This window comes from Cynocephalus volans, chromosome 4 (assembly GCF_027409185.1).
Source record: "Cynocephalus volans isolate mCynVol1 chromosome 4, mCynVol1.pri, whole genome shotgun sequence".
NCBI lineage: Eukaryota > Metazoa > Chordata > Mammalia > Dermoptera > Cynocephalidae > Cynocephalus > Cynocephalus volans.
In genome coordinates this window covers 65,266,177-65,285,499 of record NC_084463.1, presented here as the reverse complement: position 1 = coordinate 65,285,499, position 19,323 = coordinate 65,266,177, and the positions used below count along the sequence as shown (strand labels likewise).

Genomic DNA, 19,323 nt, shown 5'->3' with positions numbered 1-19,323 from the left:
TTTATTTATTTATTTATTTTTTTCTTTTGGCGGGGCCTGATGCAGGGATCCCAACCCTTGACCTTGATGTTATAACACTGCACTCTAACAAAGTGAGCTCACCAGCCAGCCCCACTTTTTTTTTTTAAGTAGAAACTTCTGTCTCTATCAGTATTTTTGTGTGTCTGCTTAGATTATTCCCACATAAAGTTCTTAGTTAAAAATTCCTCCATTACTTTAAACTTACTACATTACACATATGTAGTCTCTTTTTTCTTTCTACGTATTTCATGAAAATATTTTAGTTTTGCTTCATTAATTTTTGTATAATTTTATTAATCATGTATAATAGGAGAGTTTAGAAGATGATTGCCACAATGGAGCTTGTAATTATTTACGTGTACAATAAACATGATAATCGTATTTTTTTTGCTCTAGGTACCTATTCATGACTATCAAATTATTCATATTATGCTGTTTATATATATACATATATGTATATGTTTGCATTTCTGTGTATAATGCTGTTATACTTAATGTGTTGAATTTCTCAAAAAATACTCATTGTTAGATTGAGTGTTTAAAATGACATCCTTTAGTTTTGAGTTTTCAGACTTGATTTTTTAATCTTTTTAAATTTTTTTGATGGCTGGCCAGACAGGGATCCAACCCTGGACCTTGGAGTTATCAGCACCATGCTCTAACCAACTGACCTAACTGACCAACCCCAGACTTGGATTTTAAAGTGTGAAAGTTTCATATTTTCAAGTCAACTTCAAACTTGGATTTTGGAAACTAGAGAAAGCTACAAAAAACTAATACTCTTAAATATGAGGAAATTTTAAACAAGAAGTCTGACCAAATAATTTATTTAATGTGTGACTTTAGACAAGTAACTTATTTATACTACATCAAGTTTCCTTATTAAAAAGTCTTGGTGAGAATAGAAAATAAGTTAATAGTATTGTTGTTAAAATTAAAAAGGTAGTCCAATTAAAAAGGATTAATCTAATACCTAGAATTAGTAAACAAAAGTTATCTTCTACTATCATCATTTGAAAATTATTATTAATGTTATCAATCTAGAAATGTTTGCTTTCATAATGAATTATTTTTCAGTAACTTACCCAATTTACAGAAGACTAATCTCAAATTTTTCATAGTCCCTCAAGCTGTCTCTCCATTTTCAGCACATTCTAATTAAATGAATTGATGTCCCATATCACTAAAAATTTTGTGGTTACCAGAAGTCCATATAATTCCCTCTCACAAACTTTCATTTGTAAATATATCTATAGGCATCAGCAGTTTAATGCAATCTGTTTTTCAAAAAGGTGTTTTAAAGCTAGGTTTATAGTTATTAAATGGAGCAATTGTTTACATTTACTTGGAACCAAACAATAAGTTTTCAGCTCTGGGAATATTCAGCCCCATCTACTCAAGTTCTTATAAACTAGGGGATATGATGAGAACTAGATAATTAAAACAAAACTTTTAGTCAACAATTCTACGTTTATTTATAACAATATAACATGTTTCTTTATTCAAATAAGTAAGTTTAATATATTATGTGATAGTGGTTGAAAGTAAGCCTCTTGTTAACGAATAATCTTTAGAGTGATACTTTTCACCCAATGGCTTTCACATCCATTGATGATTCTTGCCTGAATATATTATTAATTATTGTGGCTGTAAAATGAGTTTCTATTTCCTTAATTCCTCTTACATTTATTGATTGTCAGACTCAGAGTTTGTTATTTTACTATCTCAATGTCATTGTCAAAGACTCAGGTCTTCCATTTCTCTGTGATCCTCAGGGTATTTGCTTTTGTCTCTAAGCTATGGCACATTGTGTTCACAAAATGACTGTAGCTGTGTCTTCTTTATTTTATTTTATTTTATTTTATTTTATTTGTTGTTGTTGTTTTTGCAGAAGTAAGGAAACCTTTCATGGAATTCCAGTGGTATCACTTGAATGCCTCATTGACTAAAATAGGGTCAAATGCTAATTATAAGGAATCACTAAAAATGGGGCAATTATGATTCTTTTATGTGAAATATTACCCACTTTCTGTGGCTGAGATTAGATCTGAACTACTTATTCCAATGTCCATTTATAGGAGATGACATAAATGAACAAAATTGACATTGTTTAGAAAGCTGGAACCAAGGTGGGAAGGGCCATTGTTGACAAATCAACATGCCAGGAGAAGACCAAGTGAACTCTCTTTCTTAGCATTCTTTTGTCATAGGCAATGCATGACGTGTCCTGCTATATAAACTAGTATATTAGTAAGAACAGGAATAAAAGAATTCTCTTGCCCAGTCATATTGTTTTGGATTTTGAAATTATCTTCTTTTAAGGCCCACAACAAAAAAATTTCTCTTTCTTCATTTTTCTCTCCCCAGAAACATGGATTCCAATACCTTCCAGAATGAATTCATTTGTTCCGTTTGCATGAATTACTTTATAGACCCGGTCACCATAGGCTGTGGGCACAGCTTTTGTAGGCCTTGTCTCTGTATCTGCTGGGAGGAAGCCCCACATCCTCCTAGCTGCCCTGTGTGCAGGACAACATCACATGAAATAATTTTGAAAACCAACATCGTATTGAAGACACGGGTGTTTCTTGCCAGACGGGCAAGACCATACCAATTACCCAGTTCTGCAGAAGACATCTGTGGGATACACAGAAAAACTAAGAACTTCTTCTGTGAGGTTGTCAAGGACGTGCTCTGTTCACTGTGCTGTAAGTCTAAGGAGCATGTGGGTCACCGACACTGTTCCGTTGATTGGACTGCTGAGGAATACAGGGTAAGCAATGACTGTGACAGAAATTTGAACCTGGGAGACCTACTGTCTGCCAGATTATGAAAGAGAAAGTAAAGAAAATTCTGATTCTTTCATGTCACCTGTAAAGTTCATATTTACTGAGCACTATGTGCCAGGACACTAGGATAAATTATTTAAGACAGAATGTTCTCAATCTCACAGATCTTACATTCTTACAGTTATAAATCTTACACCTTGTAGTGTTGGTGGTGATGTTGTTAATCATGGGAATTGTGATAATTTAGTGTAAGACCAATCTGGGCAAATCTGTTAATTTCATTGACAGTCATTGGCCCTATAATCATAATTGCAAAATGCATAATCTTATAGTCAGTTTAAAAACACTGTCTTATAGCTATAATATGAACTAACATATTGACAGTTTAATTCTAAGACAAGATTCAATCAAGAAAATTGGTGTGGAAACAAAAGATTCAATGACCAGTTTTCTCGTTAGTGAAACATCCTCTCAAATTATAGGATATTTATTTTATGATTATAAATGTCTCCCAAATTGTACAATAAGTTTTTATAATGAAAATGCACTTCCCTCTGTAGTGCTTATTTATCTCACATTCTCTGCCCTGCTCCATTTGTCAGGATCTAAAACTTTAATATAGGTTTCCTTTTTGCTTACATTCACTGTTTCTGCAGCAAAAGCTCCTGAAGCAAATGAGGTCTGTGTGGGAAAAGACACAAGAAAATCAGAGAAATCTAAGCCGAGAAACCAGCGTAATTCAAATGTGGATGGTAAGTAAAAGACTCTGTTTCCCTTAGCACCACATTGGGACACATGGTGATTATGCAATGAGAATTTGAACTAAACTTATACTGTCTGTGGGCTCCTATGAGCAGGCTGAGCAAAAGGAAAAAGATTCCATCTGTTTGCACACAGAAAAATATGGCCTTTCATTACTATTTCTTAGTAAAATCAAAATATCCAGCTAAAAGATTTTATTTCCCAGATAAGACCAAAAAGCATCCACAGGTATGGGAAAATACATCAAACCCGTGGAGGAAAACTATTCGTTTATGGAATAATACAGGTTTTATAGAAGTTGAGCCATCTGAATTTTCAGGAAAGAATTTTCAGATAAATTAAAAATCATTTGATCCTAAAAAAACCATTGCATTTGGGAGTTCATGGGCATCTCAGGTGGGTAAATTTGTTGGAGGTAAAGGCTAGAAACTGAGAGAAACCAGGAGATTGCTGAGGATTGCACGTAGTTGGTATTAGATAAATTATGTATTCTCAGAGAGGGAAGAAGTGCTAAGAGATGAAAATGTCACAAGGGCAGCACAATTGAGGAATGTGAATTTTATCACATATTGATTTATAGATATAAATTGAACACCAAAGGTAGAAGAGGTGAAGTAAAAGTTATCCACTCTTTTAGTTTACAGACAAATTTGATTCGAAGCTTAAAATTTAAAAAGTATGTAGTTCTTACTTATCAGGAAGTGAGTAGGATGTAGTTGTAGCTATCATTAAAAGAAAGACCAGAATTAACTCGATCAAAGATAAATGGATGTAGAAACATTCAAGATATGTATTGTTAATGATAGAGGAATATCAGAAAATACTGATTGCTTTATGTGGACTATTAAAAGGATACAATCATGAATGAGGCACACATTGTGTTTTGAAATTGGGGCATCCCTGAGGCTGGTGATAAAGCTGGTTTGGGGTAAAACAAATAATAAATTTAGTTTGAGACAGGTTGTGTTTTAAGTTCCTGTGAGATATGTAAGTGGAAATATGCAGTAGGCAATTGGATGAATGTGGTTGGAGTTTATGGGAACAATTTGTTCTGGACACAGATTTTCCTGATGGTCAGCATATTCTAGGTATTGGAATATATGGTAGTATAAAGTTAGAGTTTTTAGAAAAAAAATAAACCTTTTAGGTGAAAATAAAATATGATGTGGAATCCCTGTGGTAATGGGTCAGACTGGGGAAGAGGAACTGGTACAGATGAGTTGACAGAAGGAAAACAGAAGAGAGAGGATCTTTGAAGTCAAGATTATGAATTTTATGTAAGGAAGGATTAGTGATAATAGGAATAAAAATATATGTGTTTACCAAAGGAAGTTTTTGGTGAGAGAAGAATGTAGTTCAATGGGTGTTTTTACTGTGATGAAGAATGTAGTTTCAGTTGGGTGGTGGGGATGGAAGAGACTTCATTGCGCTCATGAAGAGTTAGAGTTTCACAAATGAGTACAGTGAGTGTACTATGTGGTCAAGAAATATGCATTGTTAGGGGGCAAAAGAGATGGCATGAAAATCAAGTGAAGATATTGTGTGAATGGTGGATGTTTAGATTATTTCAAAATGATGAGGATAAATAAGCCATGTCTAAAAATTTAAAGAAATTAAGAGAGAGAGAGAAAGCAAAGAGAGAAAAAGAGGCAGAGGGAATTAATAATGGAAGGAGGTTACCTCTTGAACAGTATCTTTAAGGACAGTGAGGAAGTCAGCCGATAAGTGCAGTGAGAATCCTCAGACCAAAAGAGACAAGCTGCACTCAAAGAGGCCTCTAGGTACACAGAGGTCGTGGTTTGCATGTAGTTTGTGGACCTGCTAAATGTAAAAACTTTAGAAAGCCCTTATTTTATTCTCTGAAGAGATGTCTGCTATTTTTCCTGGGAATTGATGAGAAAGTCTGTAGGTAAGACTGCTGAGGATAAAGGAGACTAGTCATAAGGAAGTTTTTATATATGACAATTAATAAATTCTAAATTACTCTTTTAAAAATGTGAATATTTAAGAAAAATATTCTTATTTCTGTATTGGAAGTATAATTTTGACTTCTGGTGCAAATAAATAAATGGAAAAGAGGGAAAAAGAGAGAAGAAAAAAGAAAGAAAGAAAGAAAGAAGCCGGCAAATTTCTTGTTCAATGATAGTAACAAACTGGTAAATATCAGAAGATAACACAATACATAAAAAGACATAAATGAGAACAGCCTGACTACGTGTTCCGATTACTGCATTGTTTCTTCAGGATTACGTGAATCTACGGAGGAAGATGATTCGTGCTGAATACTGGAAAGTGTGCCAATTGCTCTATGGGGAAGAGCAACACTATTTAGAGAGACTGGAAAAGGAAAGAAGAGATTTTTCAACAACTCATGGAAAGTGAAGACTGTATGGCCCTAAAGGGGAAACTCCTAAGAGGAATGTATGAGGAACTGAAGGAAATGTGCCATAAACCAGACATGGAGCTGCTCCAGGTAAGGAGCAAGGAAAGGAGAGTCAAGGGGCGGCTTGAAAATAATGACCTCATCCAAGAGCAAAAAAAAAAAAACAACCTTTTTTGGATAAAACAGGAGTAGCTACCCCAGGAGAAATTTTCTCCTAAAATTTAATTCAGTTTCTTCCTTCCTTCCTTCCTTCCTTTCCTCCTTTCTCTCTTTCTTTCTTTCCTCCCATTCATGAGTCAGGACATTCCGTATTTCTCTTTCTGTGCCTGGCCAGTTACTGAAAGAATGTAAGAGAAATGTTTTTTGGAAGATATTTGTATTTGAACATATCTTGATAATTAGAATTCTGGGAATATAAAATAAATTTTGCAATATATTGCCTGAATTGCCATGACTTTGACAACAATTGCAATACCTATCCTTCGAAATCAAAGAAGTGAAGTCTCCACTATGAATATTGTGATGAATACTAAGACTTTCTCTTTTTGTCTTTACAGCATTTTGGAACCATGTTGAAAAGGTAAGCTTGGCTCTACATTCAAGGTTTGAGAACTGTAACAATGATCAGTCTATTGATGCTGAAATGAAAGCATAATTTATGTATTATAATAATATGAACTCTTTCGTGGTATATTTTTTCTTCCCTTCTGGGAAGGGATTTTCGTTATCCAGTGTAAGATGGACTTGGGCAGGGGTATTATTTGCAAGGGATTATGTGGAAGTTCATGAAGAAAATTACCTTTCCTGATTTTAATATTCAAAGTGTATAAAGAAATTGACATAATGGCCCAAAGTTATTCCAAGATGCATGTGGGAAGGTTAAGTATTTCAAACAAGTGTGTAGTGGAAGCAGGGTGTTCAGAATCAGAGGGAGGACACTTGAGGGTTTTGGACTTGCAAGTGTAGCAGATGGCATCCTCCAACTTCAAATGGAAAGGCTGTATGGTGCACTTAGGGCAGCTGGGTACAAGAAGCAGGATCCCTGCCTAAGCTAAGATCCTCAAGCCCTAGCTAGTGGTTATAGACACTGAACTTTTCAGTGGTGATCGGTGTAGGTTAGAAACCAGTGTCATTGAACATCTTCCTTGCATACAGGCCATTTTGCACAACTCTGGGATGAGGAGAGAGGAAATAGATACAGCTGTGCTTGTTGAAATTGTGAGCCAGGATGAAAGTGTTAGGAGGTGGGATTAGGTTGAATTTGATTTCCATAAAATAAATGGATGCATTGCCTGGTTCGTGAAATTACATTCATACCCCTGCACGTAATTTTGAAGATTTTGATGAAACATCTTCAGAGGAACATAGGAATAATCATTGTGATAAAAACTTTGGGCCAGGAAAGAATAACTGAGCCTTCTTCTTTGCAGGAGTGAGTCTGTGCAGCTTCACATGCCCCAGCCTGTGAACCCAGAGCTCAGTTCTTGGCCCATCACTGGACTGATAGACAGGCTCAACCAATTCCAAGGTAACAGGCAGATCTTTGGCAGGACACCTGTAAATCCCCCTTCATGGGTGTCCTCCTATGGGAAATGTTTCCTCACTGCACAATCTGTTTTTTTTTTTCCCAATAACTTTTATGTCCCATTTGCCATAATAGGAAAACAGGTAAAAATAAATGAACAGAAACCTGTATAAAAGCCAAATAGTATATAACACACATACACTGTAACATACACATACACTGTAGACAGGTAACAATAGAAAAAGGGTTGTATGGGCTGAAGCATGCTGCAATATAGTGTTAACTGTTCCTATGGAACACAAAAATTTCCATCTTTGTTCAGTTCAACTTTTAGTTAATGCTGATTGTTGGATTGTGAGATGCTTATCTCATGGATATTAATAACTAATAAAGTGTTTTAACTTTTGTTTTTCACATGTATTTATTGCCCTGAATATTTTATTCACAGTACATATATATACCTCATATAATCATCAATCTAATTAAAAGCATGAAATGAATATTAATAAACAATAGCTACAAAGTAAACTGTCAACTTTATTTCACTGGGTTTATCCCATTCTCAAAAGATCTTCTAGTGGAAAATTCTCACAGTGAAATCTTCCTTAAAAAAGCATATGTAAAGTTTCTTTTAGTTTATTTTACCTGTGCATGCTTTAGCAATAAATACTTAAATCTGAGGCAAAGTAATCACTCTTTAAGTAAGAATTATTATTATTACTACTAATTTTCTGAGTAGAGGGGAAGGCTGCTTTTGTTACTGACTTTGCATGATTAATAATCACACAATTTTCAACGTTCCAGGAAAAAAAGCTTGGCAACATCCCTGTTCTTCACATATTCCAAGAATATTTATGAATTTTTTCCATTTGTCTCATTAAGGATTCGCTTGTTATAAATACTGACTAGTATGAACATCAGTAATTTCCACAGTTCTCTTGCTGTCCTGACCCATATTTCCACTGATAACCTAGCACATCTGGAAATTCCGCAGAGCCCATGTTTACCAGGAAGTTATAACATTATTTTTTTACCATGTCTGTTTTCTTCTTCCTGCAGTATATATTTCCTGGGAAGATGAAATAGCCGCTTGTCACGTGCCCCTGTTTGAAGATCTGAGACATTTGCTCTCTACTCCTGCTCTTCTCGATGTTGTCCATAATCCAACAAGGTCAAAGTCTTTCCTCGCATGGGGAGCCCAGCCATTCACTTCTGGCCGACATTACTGGGAGGTGGATGTGGGGGTGTGTGGGAAATGGATCATTGGATTTTGTAATGATTCCTGGACAAAGAGGAATGACATGATGGTTAACTCCGAGGGGATTTTTCTACTTTTCTGTGTCAAGGAGGAGACTTGCTGCTGTCTCTTTACCTCCTCCCCACTCCTGCCTCACTACGTGGAAAGGCCTCTCGGCCCCGTAGGGGTGTTCCTGGATTATGAATGTGGTACACTGAGCTTTGTTAATGCGGCCCATAGTTCCCTCATCTGTAGTCTCTTCTCCTGTTCCTTCTCTTCTTCTCTGCGACCTTTCTTTTGCGCTGGAACCACATGATCAGAGACAGGTCTGAAACCTGACAACATGTATCTGGAATGCCAGCTCCTGAGAAAGCTGACTTGGTGCCTACTTGATGGTCTTCAGTGTCATCTACCCTTATAAAATGTATTGATTTAAAAGTGTTGATATTGTTAAGTGCATAAATGTTTCAATTTTCTTTAAATAAAAATAATCTCTCTCTGAGAATACTGTGCAATATTTATGCTGTGTCTTTTCTTTTCACTTGATTTCTCAGCCAGCCAAGGTAAAAAACAAACAAACAAACAAACAAACAACAACAACAAAAAAAACCCTACTGTCATATCATAAGGGCATATAGCAAATGAAGAAATATTTATTCAACTAACTATAGCAAAACTCAAGGATACAGAGTGTGTGACATTTGATCCATGACCAGCTCCCGTCAGCCACAACTCCACATTATGGAAGCTTTTCTCTAAGTTGTGAGGCAAAGACAGGGTCTCCTAATAATGTCAACTCCCAGTCCAGGGTTAAGGTTTTGTATCTTCCATGCTTCAAGGGATAAAACAAAAGACAAAGAGATACCATCCCTTTCTCCCAATGCAGACTTGTAGAGTGTGTTTGACTGCTGGAGAAGCAGGCCACTGTCCCACCGTCAACTCCAGCGCAACGATACAGGGATTCTGTTAAGGAGAAGTGGCAGGTCATGAACACTGAGAGCTGTGCTCACTGCCTGAGAGTAATGGCTGACTTTGAATGGAGCATGGTGAAGTGCACTCTTAAGGGCATTGTCAAAAATAATGAAGATCCCAGTTACAGGCACCTAAGAGGAACCTAGACTCTCCATTTTTGGGTAGCAGGAACAAGTGAAATGTCTGATCAGCCAGAAGTTTTAACAGAGAGTACCAGGTAAAGATATAGCCAAGAAAAGCCCTCCTGGAATCTCATTCATTCCTGGGGACCTTGGAGACTACATCTGTGCTAGGCTACACCCACTCAAGAGCAATCAAAGTGGGATGTGGACAGATTTGAAAATATTCATTGATCCACCCACTGATCCATCATCAAAGAGCCTTGACTCCTACTGGCTGTAAGAGCTAAAGCACAACTTCTGAGTGAACACAGGGTGAGCAATAAGCTACTCTGTTCCATGGGATGATGCCTAGAGCTGGGATTAAAAATTAAATGACAGTCATATTTTGTGATCTGTAAGACTTGCCCATGCACTGTCTCAGGAGTAACCAGAAAGGGAACCTCCTAGCTATTAGTCCATGACTGAGTGAGGGACTTAATTGTAAACTTCCTGAATCATGAAAGCTGCCTCCAAACCACACACACATGAATACTAAAGGGCAAAAATCTAACTAGCAAAAGGTGCTTAGGCACAACCTTTTTGAAATACAGATTAAGATAGAAATAGAGATAAATACATATGGATATTGCTGAGTTTAATGTTCAACTGAATCCATTGTCAATTTTTATCATTATGAATGCTGTCACCTCAGAAGGCTTACTCTCACATGAAGGTTATGCTTTAAAAAAAAATTCAAGGCAATCTTCATATACACTTTTTAGTAACGAACTATAGAAATGATCCCTGAAAGTATAGTCTTCATATACACTTTTTAAATTAGTAAGCTAATTTTCCACACATCATTCTTTCATACCTGAAGTATAATTTTAAAAAAAGAAAAAAGAAAAAATAATAATGAAAGAATACACCATGGTGCTTTCTGCATGATGGACTGAGAAATTATTTTATCATAATCTTATGCCATCTTTATTTTACAGAACTTCTGCCTGACTCAGGTCAGGGCAGCCCCAGCTGCAGCAGGTAGCTGGGGCTTTCCTGCATAGATACTGTGCGTCTGCACTTGAGCACAAGAAAGAGAAACTCAGATCCCAGGTTTGTGGAGAGAGAAGCAGAGGAAGGAGTTGAGCAGTGGCATGTGGATCTCAGGAAGGTCTCATTGTCTCTCGATCCTGCTGAAGGGATGGAATCAGCATAGCTTTACTGATGTCTTTCTTAGTTTCTCAGGATCTGCAAGTTTGTAATTTCAGACTGGATGGAAAACAACTTCACATTTATATAAATAATGTCATCTTACCCCATAACCAAGGTTCAAAATATCAAATAACCATGAGAAAACAGGGAACTCTGAGAAATGCATGCCAAGAAAAAAACTGTGCCCTTTTAAAAATCTTTTAGAGCCCCTGTGGTTTTAGGTCCCAAAATGGCTTCAGCACTCCAACATTTTCAGCATTATATCTAATACTGGTATGCCACTTTTCTTACCTAGGTTTATTGATTTAAAAAAAGCCTATGTTATCTCTATATTACAAAAAGTTGTTAATAGGAAGAATGACTTAACTTGATGGCTAGCTGTTTAATGTCTTATCTTTACAAATAATCCAGACTTATTAAGAACATGACGGTTAAATAGATGTAAGATAAAATTCCCATGTAAAAGATGTTCTCCCTATATTAGAAGGTTTTGACATTATTATCAAGAAAAAAAGTTGGGATTGAGGGAAATGAATATAAACAACAATTTATTAAGGAAAACCTAAAGGGGTAGAGAAAAAAATTTGTCTCCTCTAAAATTAGTTTTTACAGAGAGACTAACGGTATCTGATGAACCATTAATAAAGATGTTATATGCCACATTGACAAATTGTACTACAAAAAGCACATACCTCCAGAAATTATAATTCATAAATTTGCCAATCTACAAGATTGCTAGTTTGACAGACTGGTCACAAAAGTTCACTATGGGTTAAGAATTCCAATTAATATGAGTAACTAAAATGACATACAAGTATACAATGAAGGTAAATGTGTTTGTAGTAAGAAAAGGCTAAATGTTTGAGGATATTTTGTTTTAAGGGAAAAAGAAAAGAAAGTTTTGTTCCAAAGTAGAATGACTGGATTGTCCCATAATGTAAAGAAAAGAATAGGACAAAACTGAATGCGTAATAAAGTTGTAAAAGTTTTGCAAAATACAAAGTTTATAGAAGGAAATTTATGTATGAAAAAACTGGCTAAGATGGAAGAAACTTATTTATAAGTTTTCCTAAGAAATTGAGCATTAATATCAAAAGTACACTTATGATAAAATTTCTAGAAATCTGATTATACCCTTGGACTAGGCAAGAATTCTCAGAACTCTAATAAAAAACTGATTGGTTCTATAAAGCTACCATCACAACATCGAGCAGAACAAGAATTAATTGAATACCAAGAAAATGCTTTGAGAAGTTTTCATGCTAAGCCAACCAGTACTGAAAGTGTTAAAATACACAATTTGAATGAACTCTATAAGATTGTTCAAGGCCAACTTTCTTACGATTGCATGTTCTATAAACAGTGCTATGCACTTGAATTGGAAAATAAAATTGGAATTTAATAGAATACATATCCAATGTAAGTGTGGACTCACGGACGGGCTGGATAGTTGCTTGATCCTCCCTGAGTCTTTGAAGCTTCCATTGTTAAAAGCCTTGCACTCTATAATTCATCAGTGACTGAGCAAGATGATCCAAATTATTTTTAAAGAAATGTTGGTGGGGTGTCTGTTTTAAAATTGCTGTCTGAACATTGACAGATGGACTCAATTCAGTTGCCATACTCAATAGCGTACCAGTATATATTTCTGATAGTTTATATGTTTTCTGGTTGAACAGAAGTTTTTGCAAATAAGAAAACTGATGCTATGACAGAAATTATTAAGAATTTTTTTTCTTTATGATACATCTCTGGAGAAATGCCCAGTGATAGAGAAACAAACCCATTTTACTGGACAAATTATAAGGCTTTAATGCATTATGCCAAGTTTATGTCCATCAGGCAAAAGAGGCTTTCCATGATCAATCAACCAAGGACAGCCAAACCTTTCACAATTTAAAACCTAGAGATGGGGTCTTGATGGAGTTTGGATGTATTGTCCCCTTCAAAACTCATGTGGAAATTTGATCCCCAATGTGGCAGTGTTGGAAACTGATTGAGTCACGGCGGCAGATCCCTTATGAATGGATTAATGCTCTCCCTGGGGGAGGGGGAAGTAATGCATGAGTTCTTGCTCTGTTAGTTCCCATGAGAGCTTGTTGTTTATAAGACCCTGGCACCTCCTCTCTCTCTCTCTTGCTTCCTCTCTCACCGTGTGATCTGCTCGTACCTGCCAGCTGCCTGCTGCTTTTCCACCATGAGTAGAAGCAGCCTGAGGCCTGTGCCAGATGCAGCTGTCCCAGAATCATAAGCCAAATAAACCTCTTTCTTTTATAAATTACCCAGTCTAAGGTAATTCTGTTATAGCAACACAAATGGACTAAAACAGGTCTTTTGAGAACATCAGAAAAAGACTGCCCTTGAATCATGTTGGGAAGACCATACCAAGTTCTTCTTGACACCCATACTACAGTGGAACATCAGGCCTTGGAACTTGGTCCTTCCTTACAACTTAAAAGAACTCCTCTGGGGTCTTGAAACTAACTGTACACCTGTTGGAGACTTTAAAGTAAAGCTAACCAGAAAAAAGTTTCCTCAGAAACAGGAGGCATCCTAAGATATAGACAGCTTTCCCAAGATTGTGAATCAAGATTTCTCTGCTATGATGAAAGTCTTATTCCTTTTCTATTTCCCATTTCCTGCCATGATAACCATTTCCCTTTCCTCACAGGAAAAACCCCATGGTACCATAATCTGTAGATGGCTTCAACATAAGCTAATGCTCTAGCAAGAAATCAGAGTTATTGTGTGCTAATGTAAAAAATCAAGAGACCATTCCATTAATGCCAATACCTGTCTTTGCTCCCAATGAGAGATACCCTGAAATCCCAAAGGGAGACTAGGAAGTTATCCTTGATATGTTAAACTTCACCATTTATCAATTTCCTACATTTGGTGGAAGTAATGCACTAATCTTTCCAATTGGTAGCCTAATTACTGTCAGATATAGAAAACCTATTTGGTTGATGCCTGCACAAGGTATATTATGTTTCCAGGTAAAACACATTTCAGACACGGGAGCTATTTATGTGAATAAAACGAACTGCTAATATTACATCACTGATTTTATTACTGTGGAGAGCTTAATTAAAGAGTTGCTGATACTGGCATTTCTATAGACACAGCCATTTCAAAACACATTAAGAAAATTATTCCATAAAGGAACACATGATGTGTTTACAGGAACAGCTAGTGGTTGGTTTGCGGGCATCCTGAATGACAGATGGTGAGCCTGACTGTTCCAAGCTTTCCTAATCTTTACATTTCTTGAAGTGGGTCTGCAGATCACTATGACTTGTATCATCAATCTAACCGCAAAATTGAATACCTCTTTAGATAGGGCCACTTTTTAGTGTACTATGGTACTCAATCACCAAGGACTATGACAAAAGGAACTCAGACACTGTTGCACTATCTTTAGTGCCTGAACTTTACATTTTTCAATTTTGATTGATTTAATTTATGGAGACTCTTGATAAAAATGTATTTCAGTGTCTTGACATTATGTTGTATTCATCTAAAAGTACTAAATGCACACATGCAACTGCATTTTTACATCATATGGTCTCATGATTGGAATTACAAAAATGTAAAACATGAACCCTATAATTTGACATTGTAAAATTGTGAATTCTATACTGAATTCAAGCAGATCCATTCCAATGGTCAGAGAAAATGGTTTCATTGCCCTTGCCCTTAATTTTGGCCAGTCCTTGTTGGGCGAGAAGTTGATCAAAGGAGGTTGAGGAATCTCACCCCTACTGCTACAACCACATAGCTTTAGATTATCTCTTCCTACCCAAAGAGGAATATGCTCCATCACCAGTACCTCGTGCTGTACTTGGGTAAAATTCCTCCAGCCAGTTTGAATTGGAAACTTCCAAAAATTTTAAATTGGCTGAGTCTCTAAAAGGAATACCCTCAAAGGGCTCTTCCACCTGGTTAGACTTCAAGTTCCCAGATATTTCAGCTGGCTGCTTCTGGCATTGTTTTCCTTGTACATCTGTCTTGCAGTTTTAATAATCCTCCTAATAATAACTAAGCATTGGGCTCCTCTTTAAGATCATTCTAGCCTGTTTTAACAGATGTCTGCAAGAGACCCCACCAGAATCTTGCTGACCTAACACCTTGAAATTTTAAACTCACACCAACCAGAAATTGAAACCAACTGAACCCAAGAGACTTTGACCCAAATTACACAGGTGCACGGTGCCCCCTGTAAGCAAATGGCTCTAGTTTCTCAACTGGTTCCTGCCCTGCCAGGAAGACTCCAACCTGGGACTAGATGGACCCAGAGCAGTTAGCTAACCACTCCAGCACTGTAATGTGACAACCAACATAATCTATCATCAGTTGGAAAAATTAGTACCAACATATTAACAGTATTTACCTGTGGAGGGTAATAATGGTATGAAAAAGGACAAAAAGTGTAAAATGGTACATGAGCTTCTTACTATACTTCTATATGTGTTTTTTAAAAGTAATAAGTGATTTTTATTTTAGTAATAATAATTAACATAGAAAAAAATGTACATTTTACTTAAACTTTACATATTTTTTTCCTTAAAATATGTCCTTTTATTATCCCATCCTATCATCAAATTGGAAGAATATTGCTAAGTTTTCAATTTCTCAGAATTCCAAATCAAATAAGCTTGTTTGTGAAGATTTCCTCCACAAAGGTCAAGTTAGCATAAGAAGAATGACAACTAATTACTTTGAAAGAGAAGAAGTTAGACATATCATTGAGGAACATTCTCATTTATCTATGTCTCTATCTTTTCATTTGCATCAATTTTCTTGATTTATAACATATACAATAAAATGCTCATATTTTAAAGGTACAGCTCAAAGAGTTCAATAAGTGCATATGCTTATGTAATCATCCCCAATTTAAAATTATTATAATAAAAAAAATGAAATCACTTGGAGAAGATAGTTAGAATTCTTATTTTCTAGAGCTATGCTATTTAGTGTGTAGTTTCGAGTTCAGGAATGTTGTTTTTACAGATTAAGAAGCAGCCAGGGAATAGTAAAGTATGTTTTTATTTCTTGACTAAGTTAAAATATTTTTGAAAAGCAAATATCATGTTAGTGGCTGGAAATAAGAGGAGCTTAAGTTATTTTAATTTTTTCCAAGAATAGACCATATTGATGAGTGTAATATTTTGATTTAGCTAATGTTTACTTCTGCCAATCGTGATATGAAGAAAGACCCATCTTCAATCTTTCCCCAGGAGTTAAAGCAGGAGTATAGTGTGGTCTAATATGTATGGGGGTGGGGGAGAATTGGCAAACAAACATCTGTCAGTTATTTTTTTCAGAAGGTTAATCGATTTCTCTAAACCTTTATATTCTTACCTGTAAAAGGTAAATAATAATAAATGTGACAACAAAAATACCTAGTGTGGCCTGCATAATCTCTTGTTAAATATTTTAAATTCTTTCAGGATAAGTCCTGAGAATCAAATGCAATAATGCATATAAAGCACATAGCATGGTATCTATCATATAGAAAATGCTCACAGTACTAGTTATTGGTTACTTATTAAAGGTATGCCTTTCCCTCTAAACTGTAAGTTCCATGAGGTTTACACTATCTGACAGATGTTCATTCTCTGAGTTCTTCAAATGCATCCTCTTCACCATAGAGGTTTATTAATTCAATTATTAAATAATTCCACCATTGCTCAAACATTCTTCCTTATTTTTAAGTAAAATTTGCCTCATTTATAGTCTCATATGATTTTCAAAACATTTACATTAACCAATTGTACCAGGTAATGGTATCAGGTGATCTTATATTTTTACAAATGAGGAGATATATCTAGGTAAATTGAATGCTTGGCAACCAAGGGTATGTCACTTGGACAGGACTAGATCCAAAATTTAAGTGAGAGTCTTCTGACTCCAAGACCAGTGCTTCTTCCAATACTATAAGCAAGATCAGTAAATGTACCTTGTGCTCAATGGACGCTGTGTATTGGTACATAGTAAGGCAGATGTATAACATTTGTGACTTTGTATGATTTACTTAATCTCACTGAACTTCAGTATTTCCATGTGCAAAAGGGGAAGAGTGATAATACAAACTCTGAAGTGTTCCATTAATGATTAAATGAGATAATATATATAAAAGCATAAATCATAATAAGAGCTCAATATATGTTAGCCATTTATTATTATTCTGCCATTCTTGGTTAGATTTGAAAATAGGAACACTGGAAAAGATATAATAAATACAGAATTTTGTTAGAAGAGAATTAAGAAACTCCCTTTTTCCCTGTCGTAGGTCATCTAGGAGTTGTGTTGGTTTATTGTTGACACTAATTTTCCTACTTTTCTTCACTTTATTCAGAAATTCTTTATCAAAGTACCCAAGCCTCTCTACAATATAACCCATCTTTCTCCACTCTCATTTTGCTCTGTCTCTTACCCAAAGCAAACTATTTGCTCTTCTGTGAATATACTCTGAGTTTGGGGCCTTTGTCTACCCTGCTTGCCCACAGCCCCTAATGTTTCTGCGCATCTCCACTGGTTGAAATCCTACCTGCACTTCATTGTCTTGTCAAAATCACTGCTTCCATAAAGCACTCCTAGTCAGTGCATGGTCCCCCTCATGGATGTAAGAACACGTTTGATTTGATAAAGCATATAATTATGCTCTCCCTCTAGATATCTTTGTTATTATTATTAAGAATTTATAACAGGGATAGAATTATGTGTGATTGATTCTTCTCACTAATTCAACAAAGATTGATTTTATATCTATTATGAAGACAGGCCAAACACAGCTTAAATATGAAAATGGAGTCTGCTTTCCACAAGTTCCAATATTATTCCTTTAAAAATAGTTTTGTTATGTAAATAGAGGATAATACCCTACACATTTTTTGTTTGTTTGAACAATAATATTTATTAGGAGAAAGAAAATGGTGGAAATTCACACTAATGCCAGCCTCCCTTAGTATCCAAAACAGTGTAGGGCTGAACACCACCTTTTTCTGTTCGATTTTACAGTACTGTATTTTATAGGATTTCAGAGCTGAAGAAAAGTTTTTGAGAGACGGTTTAGTCTATTTTCCTAACTAGCCTTCCGCCGGGTCCTTATGTATTTTCCCAGGAAGACAGGAGGAGCGTCCTACTGAATTACAGGAGTGGAGAGATGAGAGTAGCGCGCTCTCTGTCCCTCTCTGTCCCCTTCTCTGTCCCTTTCTGTCTCTCTCATTTTTAAGTACGCAAGAGCTAGACGTTTTCAAGAATAACTTTTTTTGGAAGCGCCTCTCGAAATGGGCCGGGTTCTTTTCTCCTGGAGGCAGACGTTGCCTCCCTCTCTCTCGGATTGGTTCAGAGTCCGCTAGAAAGACTATCAGGGCGGAGGAACCAGAGCCTAGGGCTGGAGCGAACGTTGCTGCGGGTCCAGGGCGCGCCGTGGGGCCGCAGCGAGGCGCGTGTCGCGGGAGCCTCGGTGGGCGCCGGGATGTGGAACCTGCTGCCCGAGACCGACTGGGCCGCGGTCGCCGGGCGCCGCCCGCGGCAGCTCTGCGCTGGGGCCCTGGTGCTGGCCGGCGGCCTCTTCAGCCTCGGCTTCCTCTGCGGTAGGGGCGCGCTCCCCGCGGTCCTCGGCGCCTCCCCAGCAGCTCCGCGGCCCTGGGACTCGCGGGCCGGCTGCCGACGGGGTCCTGCTGCTGATCTCCCCGAGGGGCAGCGCTTTGGGCGCGGGCCGCGTGGGGAGGGGCCCCCGCGAGTTAGGTGGTGCCAGCGTTGCCTGGGGGGCGGTGCAGGGTTGAGCTCTACACGGGCTGCTTGTAGGACGGCGTCACCCAGGTCAAGGCGTAGAATGGAGAGAACCTGAAACTGGACTTAGAAAGGTTTCGCCCCCTCGAACGCTGCCAAACCCTGCACTTTCGGTACAAGCGGCAGATCCCTGCGGGCTGTTAAACCAGGTCGCCCAGGGAGCTTTGCAAAAAGCCTCTCTTACCTGCGTGGGGTTTTTATCTAGTCGTTGACAGTACCTGGGGCTGCTTCAGGCGTATGGTAGAATTCAGGGTATTGCTGAAAGGGAGTCTTTTTCCCTTCCCGTTCCTAACTCCTTGAGAATAACAGGCACATTTGGGAACTGGGTGAATTATTGTCAGTCTCTTACCAGATTTTTATCAGCAGGTGTTTTGTGTTCTCTGTGTAGTGATTTGCAGACTTAACCCAACTGTCTTGGAAAATCAGAGCAGCACGGGCAAATTTAGCCATTTCTCAGTGGCCTTGAGCAAGTTACCAAGTCTCAGTTCAGTTTCCCTGTCTTTATGATGAAGATAATATTATCT

The 19,323-nt window shown here is 37.1% G+C and overlaps 1 protein-coding gene and 1 pseudogene across 1 annotated transcript; one reads left to right on the top strand and one right to left on the bottom strand.

The window, feature by feature from the left end:
• The first annotated feature begins 5,961 nt into the window (after nt 1-5,961).
• On the top strand, nt 5,962-9,033 carry LOC134376174 (tripartite motif-containing protein 77-like). Its single transcript, XM_063094817.1, has 4 exons — nt 5,962-6,045; nt 6,513-6,535; nt 7,386-7,483; nt 8,540-9,033. Exons 1-4 carry the CDS (start codon nt 5,962-5,964, stop codon nt 9,031-9,033), a joined length of 699 nt encoding a protein of 232 aa, XP_062950887.1.
• A 1,462-nt stretch (nt 9,034-10,495) lies between these two features.
• Nucleotides 10,496-10,610, bottom strand: LOC134377514 (small nucleolar RNA U3; annotated as a pseudogene).
• Nucleotides 10,611-19,323: the final 8,713 nt, after the last annotated feature.